Source organism: Ictalurus punctatus, chromosome 8 (assembly GCF_001660625.3).
Source record: "Ictalurus punctatus breed USDA103 chromosome 8, Coco_2.0, whole genome shotgun sequence".
Lineage (NCBI taxonomy): Eukaryota > Metazoa > Chordata > Actinopteri > Siluriformes > Ictaluridae > Ictalurus > Ictalurus punctatus.
The window spans coordinates 9,682,090-9,701,349 of record NC_030423.2 but is presented as its reverse complement, the minus strand read 5'-3'; the positions used below and the strand labels follow the sequence as shown (position 1 = coordinate 9,701,349).

At 37.4% G+C, this 19,260-nt stretch overlaps 1 protein-coding gene across 1 annotated transcript in view; it reads left to right on the top strand.

The window, feature by feature from the left end:
• pigg (phosphatidylinositol glycan anchor biosynthesis class G) overlaps window positions 1–19,260 on the top strand; it is a 152,886-nt gene that overhangs the window by 109,395 nt on the left and 24,231 nt on the right. Inside the window, exon 10 of the mRNA XM_017474768.3 lies at window positions 9,336–9,527. Within this exon, the coding sequence (XP_017330257.2) occupies window positions 9,336–9,527 (192 nt within the window). The remainder of the gene's footprint in view (window positions 1–9,335; window positions 9,528–19,260) is intronic.

Sequence of the window (19,260 nt, the reverse complement as noted above, 5' to 3'; positions counted from 1 at the left end):
ATCCATGGAAGAGTGTCGAGGTGAAAACCACTGCTAACCCAGAAGAACATTAAGGCTCATCTGAATTTTACCAAAATACACCTTGATGATCCTCAAACCTTTTGGGAGAATGTTCTGTGGATTGATGAGTCAAAAGTGGAACTGTTTGGAAGACAGGGGTCCTGTTACATCTGGAGTAAACCAAACACAGAATTCCACAAAAAGAACATCATACCTACAGTCAACCATGGTGGTGGAAGTGTGATGGTGTGTGGATGCTTTACTGCTTCAGGGACTAGGTAACTTGCAGTAATTGAGGGAAACATGAATTCTGCTCTCTACCAGAAAATCCTAAAGGAGAATGTCCGTAAATTGAAACTCAAGCGCAACTGGATTAAGCAGCAAGACAATGATCCAAAGCATATGAGTAAGTCTTAGTCCAATAAGTAAGTGAAAGTCTGATCTCCAGTTATTGGAAGCGTTTGGTTGCAGTTATTGCTGCTAAAGGTGGCACAACCAGATTTTAAATTTGTGGGGCAATTAGTTTTTCACATGGGTGATAGGTGTTGGATAATTTTTTTTGCTTCAATGAAAAAATAAAAGCTGTATTGTGTGTTTACTCAAGTTTCCTTTTTTATGTTGTATTTTGTTTGACAATCTAAAACTATTTAGCATGAGACACAAAAACAGAAGATAAATACTTTTTTCACAGTATTGCATTCACTGCTGATCCCAGTATATCTCTCTGTGTAACCTGCTTTACATCAGAAACATGGTCAGTCATTTGCTGCATAATGACAAGCAGCTCTGTGCATGCAGATGAAGTGCACATCAGAGGTTTGAGGGCAGTGAGTCATCCACTCTGCCAGTGTGTTTCTTGTTTCGTCTGCAAGACACGGAGGGCAAAATGTTAGGCAAGACTGGGCTGAGACACCTCACACTTGACTCAGAACTGCAGATTCTACTGCCAATTGGCCTGTCAGACTACTTCTTGCTTACTACAAGAATGCTAACAATTTTATTAGTGTGTGCAGTTGTTTTTTCTCCTTGAGCATCAAGAGTGTTAGAATTCTGTCCAACTTGTCTGCTCAAAACAGTGGAAGGAGATAGAAGGTCATGAGAATCACATCAAGGTCCTCTTTGTCTGGCATGGTCTGTATATGTACACACTCTGCGCCTGGCCTGTGATCTGTTGACTCGCATATACAGTCTGCTGAACAAAAATAAGTACACTCCATGGAAATTGTTTGCTTTTTTTGACATATTTGGATGAGCAAACATTTGATCATCTTTGAAACTGTGCCTATTAATAAAGTTGATGTACTTGAACAAAATTAAATGAAAATACAATGAAAAATAGCTTTTTCATTCATTTATTCAACAGAAATATCAGTACATGTGATATTGCCCCCTTTAACAGAAATAACTTTTAGGCATTTTGCATAATTTTCCATGCAATATTCTTTCAGTTGCAAGATATACGGCCCATTTCAAATCCCCCCCAGAAAATTTAAATGGGATCCAAATCCAGACTTTGACTAGGCCATTCCATAATCCTCCATTTGGTCTTCTCGAGCCATTCCTTGCTGGATTTGCTAGTGTGCTTAGGATCATTATCCAGTTGAAATGTCCACTTTTGTTTCAATTGCAACTTTTGGAGAGATGGCCTCACATTATCTTCAAGCACCCTTTGATATGATGTAGAATACATAGTTGAAACAATGAATGCAAGCTGTCCAGTCCCTGAAGCAGCGAAGCAACCATAACATTTCCAGCACCATGCTTCACAGCTGGTATGAGGTGCTTCTCCGTAAAAGTTGTCTTTGATCCACACAAAACATGTCTGGTGTTACTGTGGCCAAACAACTATATCTTTGATTCGTCCATCCAGAGCAAATTATTCCAAAAGGCCTGGTCTTTGCCTATATGCTCATTGGCAACTGTAATCTTGCAAAGGCTTTTTCCTGGCACGCCTCCCATGCAGGTCAAAATTTGTGTAATCTCTTTCCGATTGTAGAAGCACGCACTTTGACACCAACAGTTGCAAGACTTACTAGCCGATCCTGTGATGAAATTTTGGGGTTTTTGGAGACATTTGTAGATTATTTTTCCTTACAGTGGAATGGTGTATTTAAATCATTTGGAGATCTTTTTAAATCCTTTGCCAGACTCATAGGCATCCACAAACATTTTTCTGAAGCCCTTACAGAACTCTTTAGATCTTGGCATGATGACACCACACACCTTGATAACAAAGGTAACACCAGACAGTAGATATGAGAGGGGTATAAATAAGACAAGTTCCACAGTGAACAGTGAATTCCAGCTCTGACAGTTCCTCAACCTCAGCTACATCACTCAAGTCTTTTTTTTTTTCGCTTGCACTTTTGTTTGTTTGTACCTGTCCATGATCATTTCTAACAAACTTAGTTGGTTCTGTTTCCCAAAATATAAACAGTAGCCTAATTTAAACCACCATAACCCTGACCATTCAGTTACAAATGATCACCACACATTCATGTTAATAAACATGGTCTTTGTTTGTGCTGCAAGCTTCATGACCGACCATATGAAAGTAAAATTCTTCCAACAAATAGCACACATCCTATTTCATATGTGTTTGTATATGTTTAGAACACATTATCTGTTCATTCCAAATGATGTATTCATATCCAATTACATCTCAATTTTAACAATATCCTTCTCACTTGAATACACTTGTCTTAGTCTCAATGCCCCACACATGATTACCTTAGATGAGAATAGAACACAGCCAGCATGCTAAATAGGCACATTAATCTCATTTCTCATACACATACACACACACACTCATGTATATGAAAAAGCTGTGCATGCTACTATGATTTCAAACACATTAAGTGCCCCTAGTCAGGTCATACATTTCTGCAACCCTCCGGCCAAAAATGTAATCATTAATACATGCCTTGTAAACATGTCTACTCGTCTTTTCCAGCAGAGACACTGTGATCTCTAGAGTCTTCCCTGTTTGAAGATGTGGAAAATCCGCCAATGATGATGCATCTTGAAGTTGGATGTAAACTAGTAAGATAACTGCAACTCATTAGACTCACTAACTAGCAGAAAGATACTGTATCTAAACGTGAAATTACTCAGTCAGATAATTAAAGTGACAATTTTTTGGAGCAGGTTACATTAAGTAAGCATTAATGGTAAACAGATGGCCCACGGTGGCTCAGTGGGTAGCATTGCCGCCTCACAGCTCCATGGTTCGATCCTGAGCTGCTGTCCGTGTGGAGTTTTGCATGTTCTTCCTGTGTCCTTGTATGTTTCCTCCCACATTCCAAGAACTTTCTGGTATGTGGATTGGCTACACATTTAAATAAATAATTTATGATTAGAGGCCTTCCTGTTTCACCCTACACCGAAAATAATGGATTATGTGGCTGGTCAGATTTTTTAAAATATATATTATGTATAGTTTGCATAAAAATATTACATTTCACTCAACAAAACGTGATTTCAATGCTTATTCTTAATTTAATCTAAACATGTTTCTAATTACTAGATTGAATTATGTAGAGTGAGCGTGATCGATTCACATAATATTAACGTAAACCAGTTCCATTATGAAATCTCATGGAGATGTTGCCACTGACTGGAACTATAACTATGGTATTAAGTTAGCGTAATTAATGTGTGGTAGAATAGCACAGTGCTGAGGCTCAAAATCAGTGATCTGGGTTTGAGTCTCAGCTCGGGTGAGAGCTCAGAGTTCAATCTTATTCAGGGTTTTGAAAATACATGGTTTAAATAATGTTGGCAGGTGCTAGATATGATAAAGTTAATGAGCTAAAGCAGGTTTTACACTGTGCTTTTTCAGCAGTCTTTTAAGATTATTACTTGACACATTGTAGGAGACGATCCTAATAACATCATCAGGGACTCCTCCCATCCCAGTCACAAACTGATCAACCTCCTTGCTTCCAGGAGGAGGTATGCAAACATTTGTACGAGAACCAGCAGGCTCAGGGCCAGCTTCTTCCCCACAACCATTACCCTGCTGAACTCTACATTACACCGTTAGGCCACTGATGTTTTACTGTCTGTAAACATCCTGCAATTCTATTCTATACTGTATATTCTGTATTATCTCTGTTCAGTTGTAGATTCATAGCAAATATCCTAGTTTATCATTATGTGTGTGTGTGTATATATATATATATATATATATATATATATATATATATATATATATATATATATATATATATATATATATATATATATATATATATATATATATAAAAGCTGTATAAACATTGTATATTATCTGTATATACATTGTATATTATCCATGGATAATCTGAGTACTTTTGGGCATACAATGTACATATCCCTTAAATAAATTTATGACAATACATGCATATATATATAATCGATATAAAAAAAGTCTACACACACCTTTTAAAATGGCAGGTTTTTGTGGGGTAAAAACATGAAACTAAGTTAAACCATGTCAGAACCTTTTTCACCTTTGTTGTGAAATTGTAATATATAAACATAAAGTGACAAACAACAGGAATGTTTTTTTTGTTTTTTTTTTTTAATTCCAATATCCAGCCTGCATAAGTGTGCACACCCTTTTATAATTGGGAATGTGTTCAGAATCACCCTCATCACATTCAAACGCATGTGAAATACTAATTAGTATACACTTGCCATCAATTAATGTGACTGATTACCCCCAAATAAAGTACAGCTGTTCCTATAGGTTTTCCTGACATCTTCTTGGTAACATCCAACTGGAAAAGCGATGGGCCGCAAATACATTGGAAAATTGGCACGCGATCTTATTGTTGATCAGGGGTGGTCACAAAAAAATTCTAAGGCATTGGATATACCATGGAACACTGTAAAGAAAATAATAAACAACTGGAGAAAATGTGGCACAACAGTGACACTGCTAAGAACAGGACGTCCCTACAAAATTGATGAGAAGATGAGGAGAAAACTAGTCAGGGAGGCTGCCAAGAGGCCTACAGCAACATCTCTCGAATTATTTATATGTCTGGACTATAGGGAAGCCAAGTCAAGATGGAAGCCTTTTTTTAAAAAATAAATAAATAAATCATCCAAACCTGGCTGAAGATTGAAACAAACAACCAAAAAGTACATCCAATCTTATGGTTTGATGAGACCAAAGTTTACTTTTTTAACATATTACCAAAACATATGTTTTGCACAAAAAAACCCATCATCCCCACGAAGCATGGAGGTGGGAGCATCATGCTTTGGGGCTACTTTTCTTCATTTGGAAGAGGAGCTTAAATCACAGTAGGGGAAACAATGAATAGCTCCAAATACTAGTCAATTTTGGTGCAAAACCTTAAGGCTTTTGCTAAAAAAAAAACACCTTTCAGCATGACAACAACAAAGCACATCTAGAAATCAATAAAGGAATGGCTTCACAAGAACAAGATCAAGGTTTTGGAATGGCCCAGCCAGAGTCCAGACCTAAATGCAATCAAAAATCTGTGGATTGACCTGAAGAGGGCTGTGCACAGGAGATGCTCAGCCAATTTGACAGCGTTAGTATGCTTTTGCAAGGAAGAATGGCAAAATATTGCTGTCAAGATGTGCCAAACTGGTCGACTCTTACCCAAAAAGATTGAATGCCAGTGACATTAAAGAAAATTACTACATTATGCTTATGTCATCAGTCAGTGTCTTGTAGAAAAGACACAAGCCCTTGCTATAATAGGCATCAATATTATGTCTAGAAAACACACATTTTAAAAGGCAAAGAAGTGGAGTTCGGAGCCGTTTGTTGCTGGGTAAAAGAACACAACATGGAGTGACCCATTTTCAAAGTGTGCTTGAGGTACTAGAGATTTTTTCTGTCCATTAATATGGGTAATCACTTTGCAACTCACTGTGGGGGTCAAGGTATGCAGATTGGTAAAGTTATATTAATTAATATGAGCAAATATTTTAAATGATCACTTCATTTTGATCTTCAAATATTCATTTTGAGCTTTGAGTCATCTTATTCGTGGAGATTTGAATCAGAAATTTCTGACACTGCCAGAATGTGCCGAAGAGCACGTAGCATGCGTTCTCAACTCACAACCAAATATTTTTTTATAATCCCCAATTTTTGTCTGCCAAATCGCGCTGGAAATCATAAAACCTGGCTTAACTTCCAATTCTGTTGACATTAAAAGAATAAAAATAAATAAATAAATAAAAAACCTGTTTCTGCCATCTGTTGTATATGGGATATGGACAGAATCACAGTGTTCTTATTTGGTGGATATCCTGTGTTACTGCTTTCAGCTCTCTCTTATAATCCTCAGTCTAAAGGCTACACGTTCATAAATATACATAATTTTTCTTCGGCAAATTCAAATCCTTTCCTGTAGCACTTTTTTTTTCTTTTCCAGTTTCATTTTTATTGAACATTTCTGCTGAACTAAACATTTCTGCTGAAAATTTCTGCTGAACTAAACATTTCTGCTGGACATTTCTGCTGAACATTTCTACTAGACGTTTCTGCTGGACATTTCTGCTGAACTAAACATTTCTGCTGGACATTTCTGCTGAACACGTCTACCAAACATGTCTGCTGAACGTCACCTTTTTTCTTCTCTCCTCCCCTCCCTTTCCCAAATATTCCATTGAGCAGTAAAAAACAAATTGAGCAACACACAGCAGTAAACATTCACAGGTTTTTTTTCTTTTTATACTAACAAAGGAAAACAAAATTTAAAGTAAACCCGCCCCCTCGGCTCATCATGGCTACCCAATAACTATCGCTGGTTATATAGATATTGTAAGACCCAACAACAGGCCCAAAAATTTAACTGGGAAGTGTCTGTAACTCCATAAAGTATACGATAAAGGGATGCCATTTATTAAAAAAAAAAAAAAAAAAAAACTTGTCCGTACAACCCTTCATTGTATACCTTATTTTCTCGAGTTTTAGAAAAAACATCACGTCCATTAGCCACTGGGAGATAGATGGCTATTTAGTGACTTCCAATGCAACAGTAGGGAGCGTCTTGCTATAAGGAATGTGAAAGCAATAACATCCATTTGTATCGAACTCAATGGGACTGAGTCATCAGGAATCCCAAATACAGCAATCAATGGGAAAGGCTTTAAATCTACCCTAAGAATAGTGGACATGATGGTAAAAAAAACCAGACCAGAAACCATGGAGATCAGGGCAGAAGAAAAACATATGGCCAAGATGGCAGGGAGAGCCATGGCATTTATCACACTTGTCCTCTACGTCCGGATACATCACAGAAAGTCTCGACTTGGACAGATGGACTCTGTTTAAAACTTTGAACTGTATAAGTCCAAGACGAGCACAAGAAGTGGTAGACTGTACCCTCCCTATAGCACGTTCCCAACACTCTTCACTTATCTGTACTCCTAACTCCGTTCCCCACGCATTCCTAATTTTGTTGCTCGACTCACTACCTAGCGCCAGAATAAAATCATAAATCCTAGAAATCATTCCTCTCTGATGTGGATTGTTTGAAAACAAGCTTTCCCAAGCCTGTTCAGGAGGCGCAGAGGGGAAATCAGGAAAACATCTAGGAACGAATTTCCGAATTTGAAAATACCGAAAAAAATGCGTCACAGGGACATCATAAGTGGATGCCAGATTGGCAAAGCTATCAAACACACCATCGGCACACAAATCTCTAACTTGTTAATATACCCTTGTCATGTAGCACTTGACTACTATTTGATATGTTTGGTTTATTTATTGGGGAGACAGTGAAAAAGCAATACTTTTTATCTTTTGCTTCTTTGCTTCTTCATTTGCCATTATTTAAGAGAATTGTTCTTTTTTTTTTTTTGTTATCTTTAACCACACATTACCTTGCAACCATTAATAAACCATAAATGCTGGTACAAATAGTACAGGATTAATTGTGACAAGGATTTACAATTTGTGTAATTCATGCTTGATGAACTCTGATGGAATTACACATGACAACAGTTCAGAATTTTGAATTCTGCTTAATCACTGAGGCTGAGAGATGTAATTCTGCTCTACATAAAACTACACAATATGCCAAATAGCATATTAAATATCTGTTATATGCCAGAATGTTTTAAAGGTGATGGCCAGTTTAAGGAATTTCATGTCACTGTATCAGCTTACTTAGTGCTTTAGCTGTTATAATTATTATGCTAATACCATTATTAGATTGTTCCATTTTAGATACTGTATGAATTTGGTTTACTTACATGTGCTTTAGTAGGATATGAGGTCACGATGTGTTTCCTTTTTTTTTTTTTTTTGTCTCAGAACAATTCTGTGGAATTGTTTCACATTCCGCTAAACTTTAAATGCTAAGAATACATATATAGAGATATTAAAGTTGCTAGCAAGCAACAAATTTAATGAAAAACAGAAAAAAAGAGACCAGGAAATATAAGTTACCTCAGTTTTCAGCTTTTATTAGAGATTTATTACACTCTTGTTTTATGTACCATGCACGTCAAGTCAGGCACCGGCTTTATTGCTGAATCCATGGAGACTCAAAAAAACATAACTTTTAGACAGAAAGAGCCTCTGACATTTTCTAAGGAAAGAGTCCAATGTTCTTACCGGCAAATAAGTGTATACGTGTGTTTGTGTGTGTTGGTGAATGTCCAAGGTGTGTGCATATGTAAATATATGTGCCTGAATGTGTATGCATGTGTGGGTGTGTTCTGTGTGTGTGTATTTGTGTGTTGGTGAATGTCCAGGTGTCTGCATGTGTACATTTGTATGCATTTGCGTGTGTGTGTGTGTGTGTGTGTGTGTGTGTGTGTGTGTGTGTGTGTACATGATTAAGTGTGCGTGTGTGTGTGTGTGTACACACGGCAGCATTTATGTGTGTGTGTGTGTGTGTGTGTGTGTGTGTGTGTGTGTACATGGTTACGTGTGGGTGTGTGTGTGTACATGGTTATGTGTCGGTGTGCGTGTGTGTGTACACATGGGTGCGTGTGTGTGTACACATGGGTGCATTTATGTTTGTGTGTATGTGTACTTGGTTACGTATATATGTGTATGTGTGTACATGGTTACGTGTGTGTGTGTGTGTGTGTACGTGGTTACGTATACGTGTCTGTGTGTGTACATGGTTGCATGTGTGTTGGGGGTTTATGTACGTCAGTGTTTGTGCATAGGTGTGTGGGTGGATGTGCTGGTGAGTGGCTCGGTGAATAGGTGTGTCTGGTTAGGTGTGTGTGTGTGTGTGTGTGTGTGCGTGCATGCACACATTTTTCCCTACAGGGTCTTCTTGATGTAAAATGTACAGAGATTGTACCATTGAAATGTAATTGCGTGTGTGTATGTGTGTCCACAGTGGAGATCATAAGGTGTTCCTGTCTCTGCTGTCTGTTCTCTCTCTGCTGCTGATTTTCCTGCTGGTCCAGCGGCACTGTTCGCTGGTGTCTAAGATCGCCCTGGCGCTTGGCCTGCTGGGAGTTTACAGCTACCGTGCTGCTGTTGGCAGCGTCCTGTTCCCATGGCAGCACTCAGCCCAAGCCATGTCCAAGTAAGTTGAAATACACTTGAATATTTCATTAATGTTGTCTAGAAAGTTATGTTGACATGCTCAGAAGAAGGCGCTTTCAGCTGAAAAGTTATTTATTTCGTTCAAATATTCAAATGTGTTTTGGTGCAAACGAAATTGAGATTTATATGTTTAATAATGTCTGAACTCATGGCACAAGAAGGTCTGAGTTCACCATTCACAAGCCCCATCACTCTCTCAGTCTGTCAAGCCCTGCCTTGAATTGTTATTACTGTATATATTTAAAAATGGCCGAATACATCCAAACAGTTAACACCAAGTATAATAATGTTAAGTGGTAAATGGTCTGCACTTATATAGTGCCTTTTAACCTTAGCGGTTACAAAGTGCTTTACACTGTTTCTCATTCACCCATTCTCACACACACACACACATGCACACCAATATGAACCAATGCTCATATCCAAGAGTTTTACAGTACACCTACCAGTATAAATGATCATTAAAGCTATGGGATGTAGGATTTAGGAATTTAGCTCTCTCGGGTAGAAAAATGTTGTGGAAAAACATTTCATAACGTGGATTGTTCCACCACATGCATTAATTTCACAGCTGAGAGTGTCCACTCATTAAAAAACACATTCAGAGGGAGTGCAAGGCTGCGTCTCAAGTCACATAATGCACAATTTAGAGTATGCCTAAACAGTAATGATGCATATACTGGTATTTACCATGAGAGTACTGTGAATTTTGTGATGTGGCTATAACTATCTGCCACCTATGTTATGAGAATAACCTAACTCAATTGTATAATATCTTATATTTACTGAATACAATATAAAAGAGCAAAACTTTTCAAAAAGAGATTTCCATTTTGCTAGTGTTAGTCGCCCAACTCGGATTATGTCTGAAAGCTGTGATGTGACTGTGCTTATTCTGAGGAATCATAAACAGCACACAACCTACCGGAGCTTATCGTTTTATCTGGTGGGCTAAAATCTAAGCTCTGGTGGAAGACAAAACGGTTGCTCTGCTGAACAGAAATCTTGGTCTCTCACGTTGTGGGCACTTTTTTTTCTTTTTTTTTTTTTTTTACAGGATCTGTGTTTTTTCGTTTGTTTTGTTCTCCAGCCTGCCAAAAAAAAACAAAAAAAAAAACACAGCGCTGAAGAGAAAAAGAACAAGGTCAGTTAAAAATATCAATGCAGAGGGTGAGCAGATGCCTGGAATAACAATTTAACCGAGTTTCAAGTAGAAAAATATAGACAAAGAAACCAACACCTCCTGTTAGTCTCTAGCCAACTATCATATCTCTAGCTAATTCCATACATCCATCCATTTTCTGTACCGCTTATCCTACAAAGGGTTGTGGAGAGCCTAGAGCCTATCTCAGGGGATACGAAGCACAATGCAGGGGATACCCTGGACGGGGTGCCAACCAATCACAGGATACAGCCACACACCCATTCACACACTATGGGCAATTTTAGAGATGCCAGTCAGCCTACAACGCATGTCTTTGGACTGGGGGAGGAAACTGGAGTACCCGGAGAAAACCCCTGAAGCACAGGGAGAACATACAAACTCTGCACACACAGGGTGGATGTGGGAATGGAACCCACAACCCTGGAGGTGCAAGGCAAACATGATGAGGGGCAAACTGTGCCCCCCATATACAAATTCCAAAATGAAAATAAAATATAAAATAATAATATTTATTGAATAATATTATTATTTAATCATATTAAAGTAAAACTCCCATCAGTCATGAATTGTTTTTTGTTTTCACTGTATAATATTGGTCGGTCTCTCTCTCTCTCTCTCTCTCTCTCTCTCTCTCTCTCTCTCTCTCTCACCCCTGATTTGCTGAGCGTGTATTCATTTGCTACACTTACAACTCACGTTAAGTGTTGTTCATAATTTTATCCATAATAAATTTAGTCCTTACATTTCTCTTTAAGGTGCTGTCTCTTCCGATGTACTGTTCTGACGTTACAGAAATTATATTATCAATTAATAGTGTCACAATTATGTACTTAACATTTAATAGCATTACATTGTTTTCTCAGTTTATTTACAGCCCAAAGCATGAAGCATTTCGGCATGACTGAAATGCTTTCAAAGTCAGAATCCTGTGTAACTGAGACTCAGCGTTTAAGTCTGTAGTTCTGTCTGAGATCTGAACACCGATGTGCACAGTTTTGGCATTAACTCCTCGCTATGCTCACTTAACCCTTAATACAGCATGACCCTGTGAGCTCAGAAATTATTTTACCATGTCGACACCGATAAGTGTGTGCAATTTGACAAAGGTTGCTGTCTCTGAATTCTACATAGAGGGGGAAAAATTCTGTATTGGAAATTATTAGAGCATGTTATTACAGTTATTAATTGTTTTACTTGTAGGTCTAATAGGACTAAACAACCACAGGGAGAGTGTGTGACATGCGCACTCCCAAATACTCAGACACACACCACATACATTCATACATACATACACACACACACTGTGATGCCAAGACAACGCAGTTCTTCTCACCTCCTGCCCTCGACATTTTCTCTCACTTCATTAAAAGTTTGACCTTTTGCCCTTTTAACCAGGTGACCAACTGCATTTCACTCTCTCTCCTTGTACTATCCAGAAAGGGATGGAGAGTAGTGGCATTATGTCCTTTGAATAATTTACAATGCTACTCTGTGCTACCAGAGCCACTCACACACTCATTAGTCATTACACGCTCGTGTTTATATATCCCTGCAACCTCTGGCTTTTCTATTAAGTTGACTAAGGCAGTATCTTGACCTGTAAGTCCTTCAGTGTGTTTAGCTAATGGAAAAAATTATCCCTCGCTCCGTCTCTCACCCAGAGAATCACAATCCTCCTTTTTTAAAATAATGTTTTTATTGTGCATAGAACAATTTTGATCATGTTTTTTTTTTGTTTGTTTGTTTTTTTTTTTTTCCTTTCCTGGCTCTAAGAATTTTAGCGGTACATGTTTTATAATTGTTTTCTGAATTTTACGGTCCCTTTGAAAACTATTGGAACAGCAAGGCCAATTCATTTGTGTGTGCTATACACTGAAGACTTTTGGGTTTGAGATTAAAGGATGGATATAGATGTGTTAAACAACATAAAACATAGAACTTTTGTATCAGACCACTCAATTTTTAGGCAAGCAAAAGTATAGGAACATATAAGTCTTGAAGTAAATTAAAGTAAATAACACTTAATATTTGGTTGCATATTCCTTGCTTGCAATAACTGCATCAACCTTGTTGGTTTCTTCTTTTGTGATGCTTTTCCAGGCTTTTACCTCAGCCTCTTTCAGTTGTTGTTTGTTTCAGGGTGGCTTCTCCCTTCAGTCTCCTCTTCAGGAGGTGAAATGCATGCTCAATTGGGTTAAGGTCTGGTGACTGACTTGGCCAGTCTAAAACCTTTCACTTATTTCCACTGATAAAGTTCTTTGTTGAGTCAGCAGTGTGTTTTGGATCATTATCTTGCTGCATAATAAAGTCCCTCCCGATTCATTTGGATGCATTTATCTCTAAATTGGCAGACAAAGTGTTCCTGTAAACTTCTGAATTCATTCTGCTGCTACCATCAAGAGTTAAATCATCAATAAAGATTAGTGATCCTGTTCCAGAAGCAGCCATGCAAGCCTAAGCCATGACACTACCTCCACCATGTTTCACAGATGAGCTTGTATGTTTTGGACCATAAGCAGATTCTTTCTTTGTCCACACTTTGGCCTTTCCATCTCTTTGATAGAGGTTAATCTTGGTTCCAGAACTGTTGTAGCTCATTTCTGTATTTCTTTGTGAATTCCTATCTGGCTTTCCGATTCTTAATGCTGATGAGTGAATTGCATCATATGGTATGGCCTCTATATTTCTGCTCTCAAAGTCTTCTTCAAAAGTTGGATTGTGGTATCTTTACCCCTGCCCTGTGGAAGTTGTTGTTACTGACTCTTGTTTTGGTGTTTTCTTCACAGTTCTCACAATGTTTCTGTCATCAGCTGATGATATTTTCCTTGGCCAACCAATTCTATGTCTGTTGCTCAGTACTCCAGTGGTTTCTTTTTTTTTTTTCTTCAGGAAATTCCAAATTGTTGTATAGGCTATGCCCAATGCTTTTGCAGTGCCTCTGATTGATTTTCCATCTTTTCTCAGCTTCAAAATGGCTTACTTTTCTCGCATAGACAGCTCTCTGATCTTCATGTTGGCTTATCCTTTTTAACAACAGATGCCTTTTGGGCCTGTTTTTTTTGGCTAGCTAGGATTTTTGCCATCAGTCCATCTATGTGTCCGTCTGTTCATGCATCAGTCTGGGAATCAAGATTATACTTAGTACAATATCTCAAGAATGAGTGGTTGAATGTTTGTAGGATTTACAGTATATGGAAATATCACTTTAACCAGCAGATGAACTGATTTGATATTGGAATTAATCCAAACAGGATCAATGTCACAGCAAAATCAAATGTCTGAAATAGTTTTCCTTCAATCTAGCTTCGAGATTTTAGCTTCCTTCCTGTTTGACATATAGTTTAAGGGTATTTCTGGCATGCAAATTAGTAACAAGAAGTGTTAGGCTTGTTTGTGGCGAATACATCCCTGTTGACTCTGTTGGCATCATGTTGTTATTATTATTAACTATACCTATTTTTATTAAAGTTACTACAGAAATGTTAACTTTTTAAAATGAACACATTTTAGTTATACTATAATATACTATAATTTTATAGTATATATAAACCTGTGATTTGTATTACACCCAAAACTACTGTGCCATCATAGAAAATTAACAAACCAATCAGAATAAAGAATTCAACCATTCAAGTCACCTTTTTTTTTTTTTTTTTTTTTTTACCTTTTACTCAATCTCTCATTATTTACATTCATGGCATGTTGGCATTATCTTTTTTTCTTTTTTTTTTTTTTCTTTTTTTTTCCCCCAAATATAACTAGGTTACAGTGAGAGACTGTGAACAGTCAATATGTGGTATTTATTTCATTCAGAATGGATTTTTTCATGTAAACAAGAAATCTTAATGGAATAGTAATATGTAAGTAGTAATATCTTAATATGCATGGAAACAGCTCCTTTTCAGAATGAATCTCATTATACATACTCAGAATTGCTGCATGTAAATGTAGTCACTGCTTCTATGTTCACTGAATTACATAGTAGGGAATTCTGCAGAAATTATTTTTGGTGATGGTTTCACAACAAGTTCTGACAATTCTGTTTCTATTCTCATTGTTGTTTGCTTTGCACCCTACTGTTATGTCAGCAGTTTTCTTTTTTCCAAATATCTTATAATTATTTCTCATTACTTTTAAACTGAAATTACCACAAGAAGTGTAGCAGATGACTAAAGCATCTGAGCACACATTCTATACAAAAAAAAATAGATAAGCATAGGCTTCTGCACTATTGTTCAGACTATGGCTTGATATCATTATTTAAACTTTTTCAGTTGAACAGATGAAAAAACTGCAGTGTGTCTCAGAAAAATACTACATATACTGTTTTAACAATATATAAATTATACAGTTTTATCTCAGTGTTTCAAGGACTTTTGCACTTTTCATATACACTCACTATATGGAAAAGTACCTCATGTCCATGGTTAAATATGGTGATGGTTCTTTAATGTTTTGGGGCTGTTTTTCTGACAAGAGGACCTATACATTTTGTTAGGATACATGGCATCATGGGCTCAAATATCAACAGATATTAAATGAAAACCTGAGTGCCTCCGTCAGAAAGCTTAAAATGGGCCATGGTTGGATTCTCCAGCAGGACAATAATCAAAAACCAACAAAAAAAATCAAGGTCCTGCCATGGCCATCCCAGTCCCCTGAAACCCATAGAAAACCTGTGGGGTGAACTGAAGAGGAGAGTCCACCAGCATGGACCTCAAAATGTGAAGGATCTGGAGAGATTCTGTATGGAAGAATGGTCTCAGATCCCTTGCCATGTATTCTCCAACCTCATCAGGCATTATAGAAGACTCAGAACTGTTTTCTTGGCAAAGGGAGGTAGCACAAAGCGCCAATAATTGTTACGCACCTATATTTAACCAAAAAAAATGATAAACCTGTGTTGTGTTTGCAGTTGTTTGATATCCATGAGAGCAGAGTATTTCTGTGATTTTTCTTAAACAAAAGATCAAAAGGTTAAACAATAATGACAGTTTTTCACATCCTTCTTTGCTCATATTTACCAAGGTGGCAATATTAGTGGAGGGCACTGTATATAACTAGCTGCTGTCTATGTGTGTTAAGCTTACCACCCACAAAAAAAGCATTTTATGAATTCTCAGAAAATATTTTAGGAGGAGTTCAAACCCAAATCCCCTCCATGTATTATGTGTCTCAACTTTTTTTTGGCAGCCAGGGATCCCTTTAAGTGTAATATTAATTCCACGGACCCCTGCAGCACAGATTTATTATGATGAATCATAATCCTATAACTAAATATTAGATTCATTATCAAAATTCCGTACAGTACTACTTTAAAAGTGTCCACCGACGGAGTACATTAGCTCTAAGATGACATTATTTATAGGCCTGTTTGTTTTTGAGTTATTTCAGTTTGGATTAAACACATGAATTTGTACACTAGGCTTATATCACATCATGTAGTATTGGATACTTGTATTGGAGCATTTCTTATGATGGTAAGATGGTATCAGACCGGTACCTGATACCCTATACCCAATCAATACCAGTATTGATGCCTCCTTACTAACAACTATTAGAACTCAAAAATAAGTATAATAGCTTTGATGTTTTCCACCATTGTAACAAAATGCTGTGCATCATGGACCCACATTGTGAACCATTGCTCCATGTGAAAAACATAGCCTACCACATAATCACGTGAATAATATTATCAATCGTTACATGTACTCCCAAATATTCAGAAGAACTGAAGTCAAGTTCAAAAGAAATTAGTTAAGATCACCTCATAAAATAAATACACACACAGTCCAAGCATTCTCCTTGCTTGTTTTCTTGCTTGGGAGTGAGTGATTCTTATATCCAATACTATCGAATAATTTTTCATCTTCGTGCTCTGCTCTAAATTCTGTTCAACTTACTAGGGACTGAGGGCTGTTTTATCCCATTGCAGAATCTACATTTCTTAAATATGTGTGTCAGTCACTCTACAGATAATGTTGCACAGTGCTAGAAATATTTTTCTCTGTCACTGTTGGACAGCAAATGAATCCTGTAAATGCAGCGCAAATGCTTAGCCTGTCTGAGCGCGAAAGAGTAGCTGGTGGTTGTATTAATTTACAGTCCCGCATATGAAAAGAAACTGCATGGTGTCTCTTGCCACACTAAAATCTGAGTGATTTTCAGTCCCATTTCCAGGCATAGAATTCATTCCAGAAATGTACCTTGTGGTGTTATTTTTATGAAGTCCTTGCATGCTGGATTTCTACAGTGCTGGAGCACTGCACTCTTCAAAAACTAGGGAATTAGGGAACAAATGTTTTGTCACTTGAGTAGTATCCCTTAGTTAGAAGTTCCTAATTGTAGAGAAACATCATTAAGGTAAACAATTGGGACTTATGCGAGCCTTCCCAAAACTGTTGCCCAAAGTTTGAAACATGTAATTGAATTCCCCTTTACTGGAACTGAAGGACCCAAGCATTTTCCAGTATGACAATGCCCCTGGGCACAAAGCGAGGACCAGGAAGAAATGGTTTGCAAAGGTTGGCATGGAAGAATTTGAGTGGCCTGCAGAGAACCTTGATCTCAATCCCACTTAACACCTTTGGGATGAACTGGAATTCTGACTCCACCCCGGGCTTTCGTGCCCGACATCAATGCCTGACCTCTTTCTTGTGCCCAAATGAGTACAAATCCCCACAGCCACGATCTAAAATCTAATGGAAATTGTCTCAGAAGAGTGTATGTTATTTTAACAGAAAAGGGGGACTAAAGCTATAAATGGGATGTTCAACAAGCACATATAAGTGTAATTAGTCAGTTATATTGTTTGTACCATATAGAATACAAATTGTACTGACATTCTTTCTAACCGGTCATAGACTTTTTGATGGTGCAGGATCCAAGAACTGTAAATTCTGTAAATTGCTGAAAAGATAACAATCTTTAGTGAAAACTTTAGTAAATGATACAGAAACAGAATTTACATTCATTCATTTGATCAGCACTCTGTCAGAAAACCCTTTTGCTCCTAGCCTGACCATCCTGCTGTTGTCACAGATCATGTTGCCAAATCACATGCTTTTGAACTACTATATACATACATAAATGCTTATATATTTAACATTAAACTTCTCCACAAACATTAATTAAAGCAATCTTAAGTATTTAAGACACCCTATTAACAGGTATTAACAATGTGTAAATTAAATTTTTAAAATCTTAGAATGGCTCAAACACAAATTTATCTAGACAATACCTTCTGACTGGTCTTCAATCAAAATGAAGTCTTCAGTCATAATGTGTTTGACAGCAGATGCCTTTTGAAGTGTAAAATCAAGTCAGAAAAGGGAACAGCAATGTAAACAGACACTTTAATTTGCACCAGAACAGTGGTATCCAAACATCTGAGCACAATAATTAAAAAGTCCCTGGCACACCTGCACTAAGAGGATATCATGAGGAGGGGCCGCTTTTATTTTCATCATAATTAATCTGCAAAGCATTTGTTGTGCTGACACCTCATCTGTGAGTTTCAACACATGCAGATTTCCTCATAAAGACGAAAACTATAAGAATTCCAGCTATCATCAGGAAATATCGCACGTAGAGAAGTGTCAGCAAATTGCTTGGGTTTTTTTTGTTTGTTTGCTCAGACTTTTTGTTTGTTTGCTTGTTTGTTTGTTTTTGGGGGGGTTTTCATAAAGGAAGATCGATACTCTCAGCAGTCTTTATCCGTGTAGTTCAGACCTTAATAATGTTGTTCATCAGACATACTGATATTATTTATGTTTAAAGTTGAAGTGAATGGAGTGGTGTGTGTGTGTGTGTTTTCTCTGTAAAATCATTACAGCCGTTATGCTTCTCAAATCCATGAATCATCTAATTACCTTATTCACCTCTAAACCAAATATTCAGTTTTTCTCTGCCAGTTTCAATGATGTTTTCAAGTGAAACCTTTCATATCTGCTCTTGCACGTAGTCTTTGGGATCACATGTTGATGTGGTACACTGAATTCTGGTACAACTACACAGCTATACCAGTACACAGATCTATTTTACTTGTGATTACACTTTTATGCAGACTATTGTATATGTATGAATTTACTATGAAGGAAACTCATCCCTGTAGTTCTCCGATATATTTTTAGAATGTGACATTTTGATATCTGACTCAATACCTGGCAACCCACCTCTCTCTCACATCGCTGACACCTTGCCATTATCATTATTTTAGCAGGTTTCACACACCTACAGCAGACAAAAATATACAAAGATGCATGGCACACAGCACTTGAGAGCCATCATGAATTAATCAGTGGAAAAGCGTGCTGATGAATGATATAGTGATAATTGTGCTGATAAAAACAGTCGTCTTCATGAATCAAAGCTCTGCAATGGTACAACATTTCATTACATCCTCATGATGTTATAGGGGGGTACTTCTGAGGGGTGTATTTGCAAAATATGCTGTGTTGTCATGGTGGTCAGTGGTCACCGCCACGTCCATGGCATAATAAAAATTCACAGTCGTTCTTTTCTTCAATAGGATGCAGGGTGCAGACAA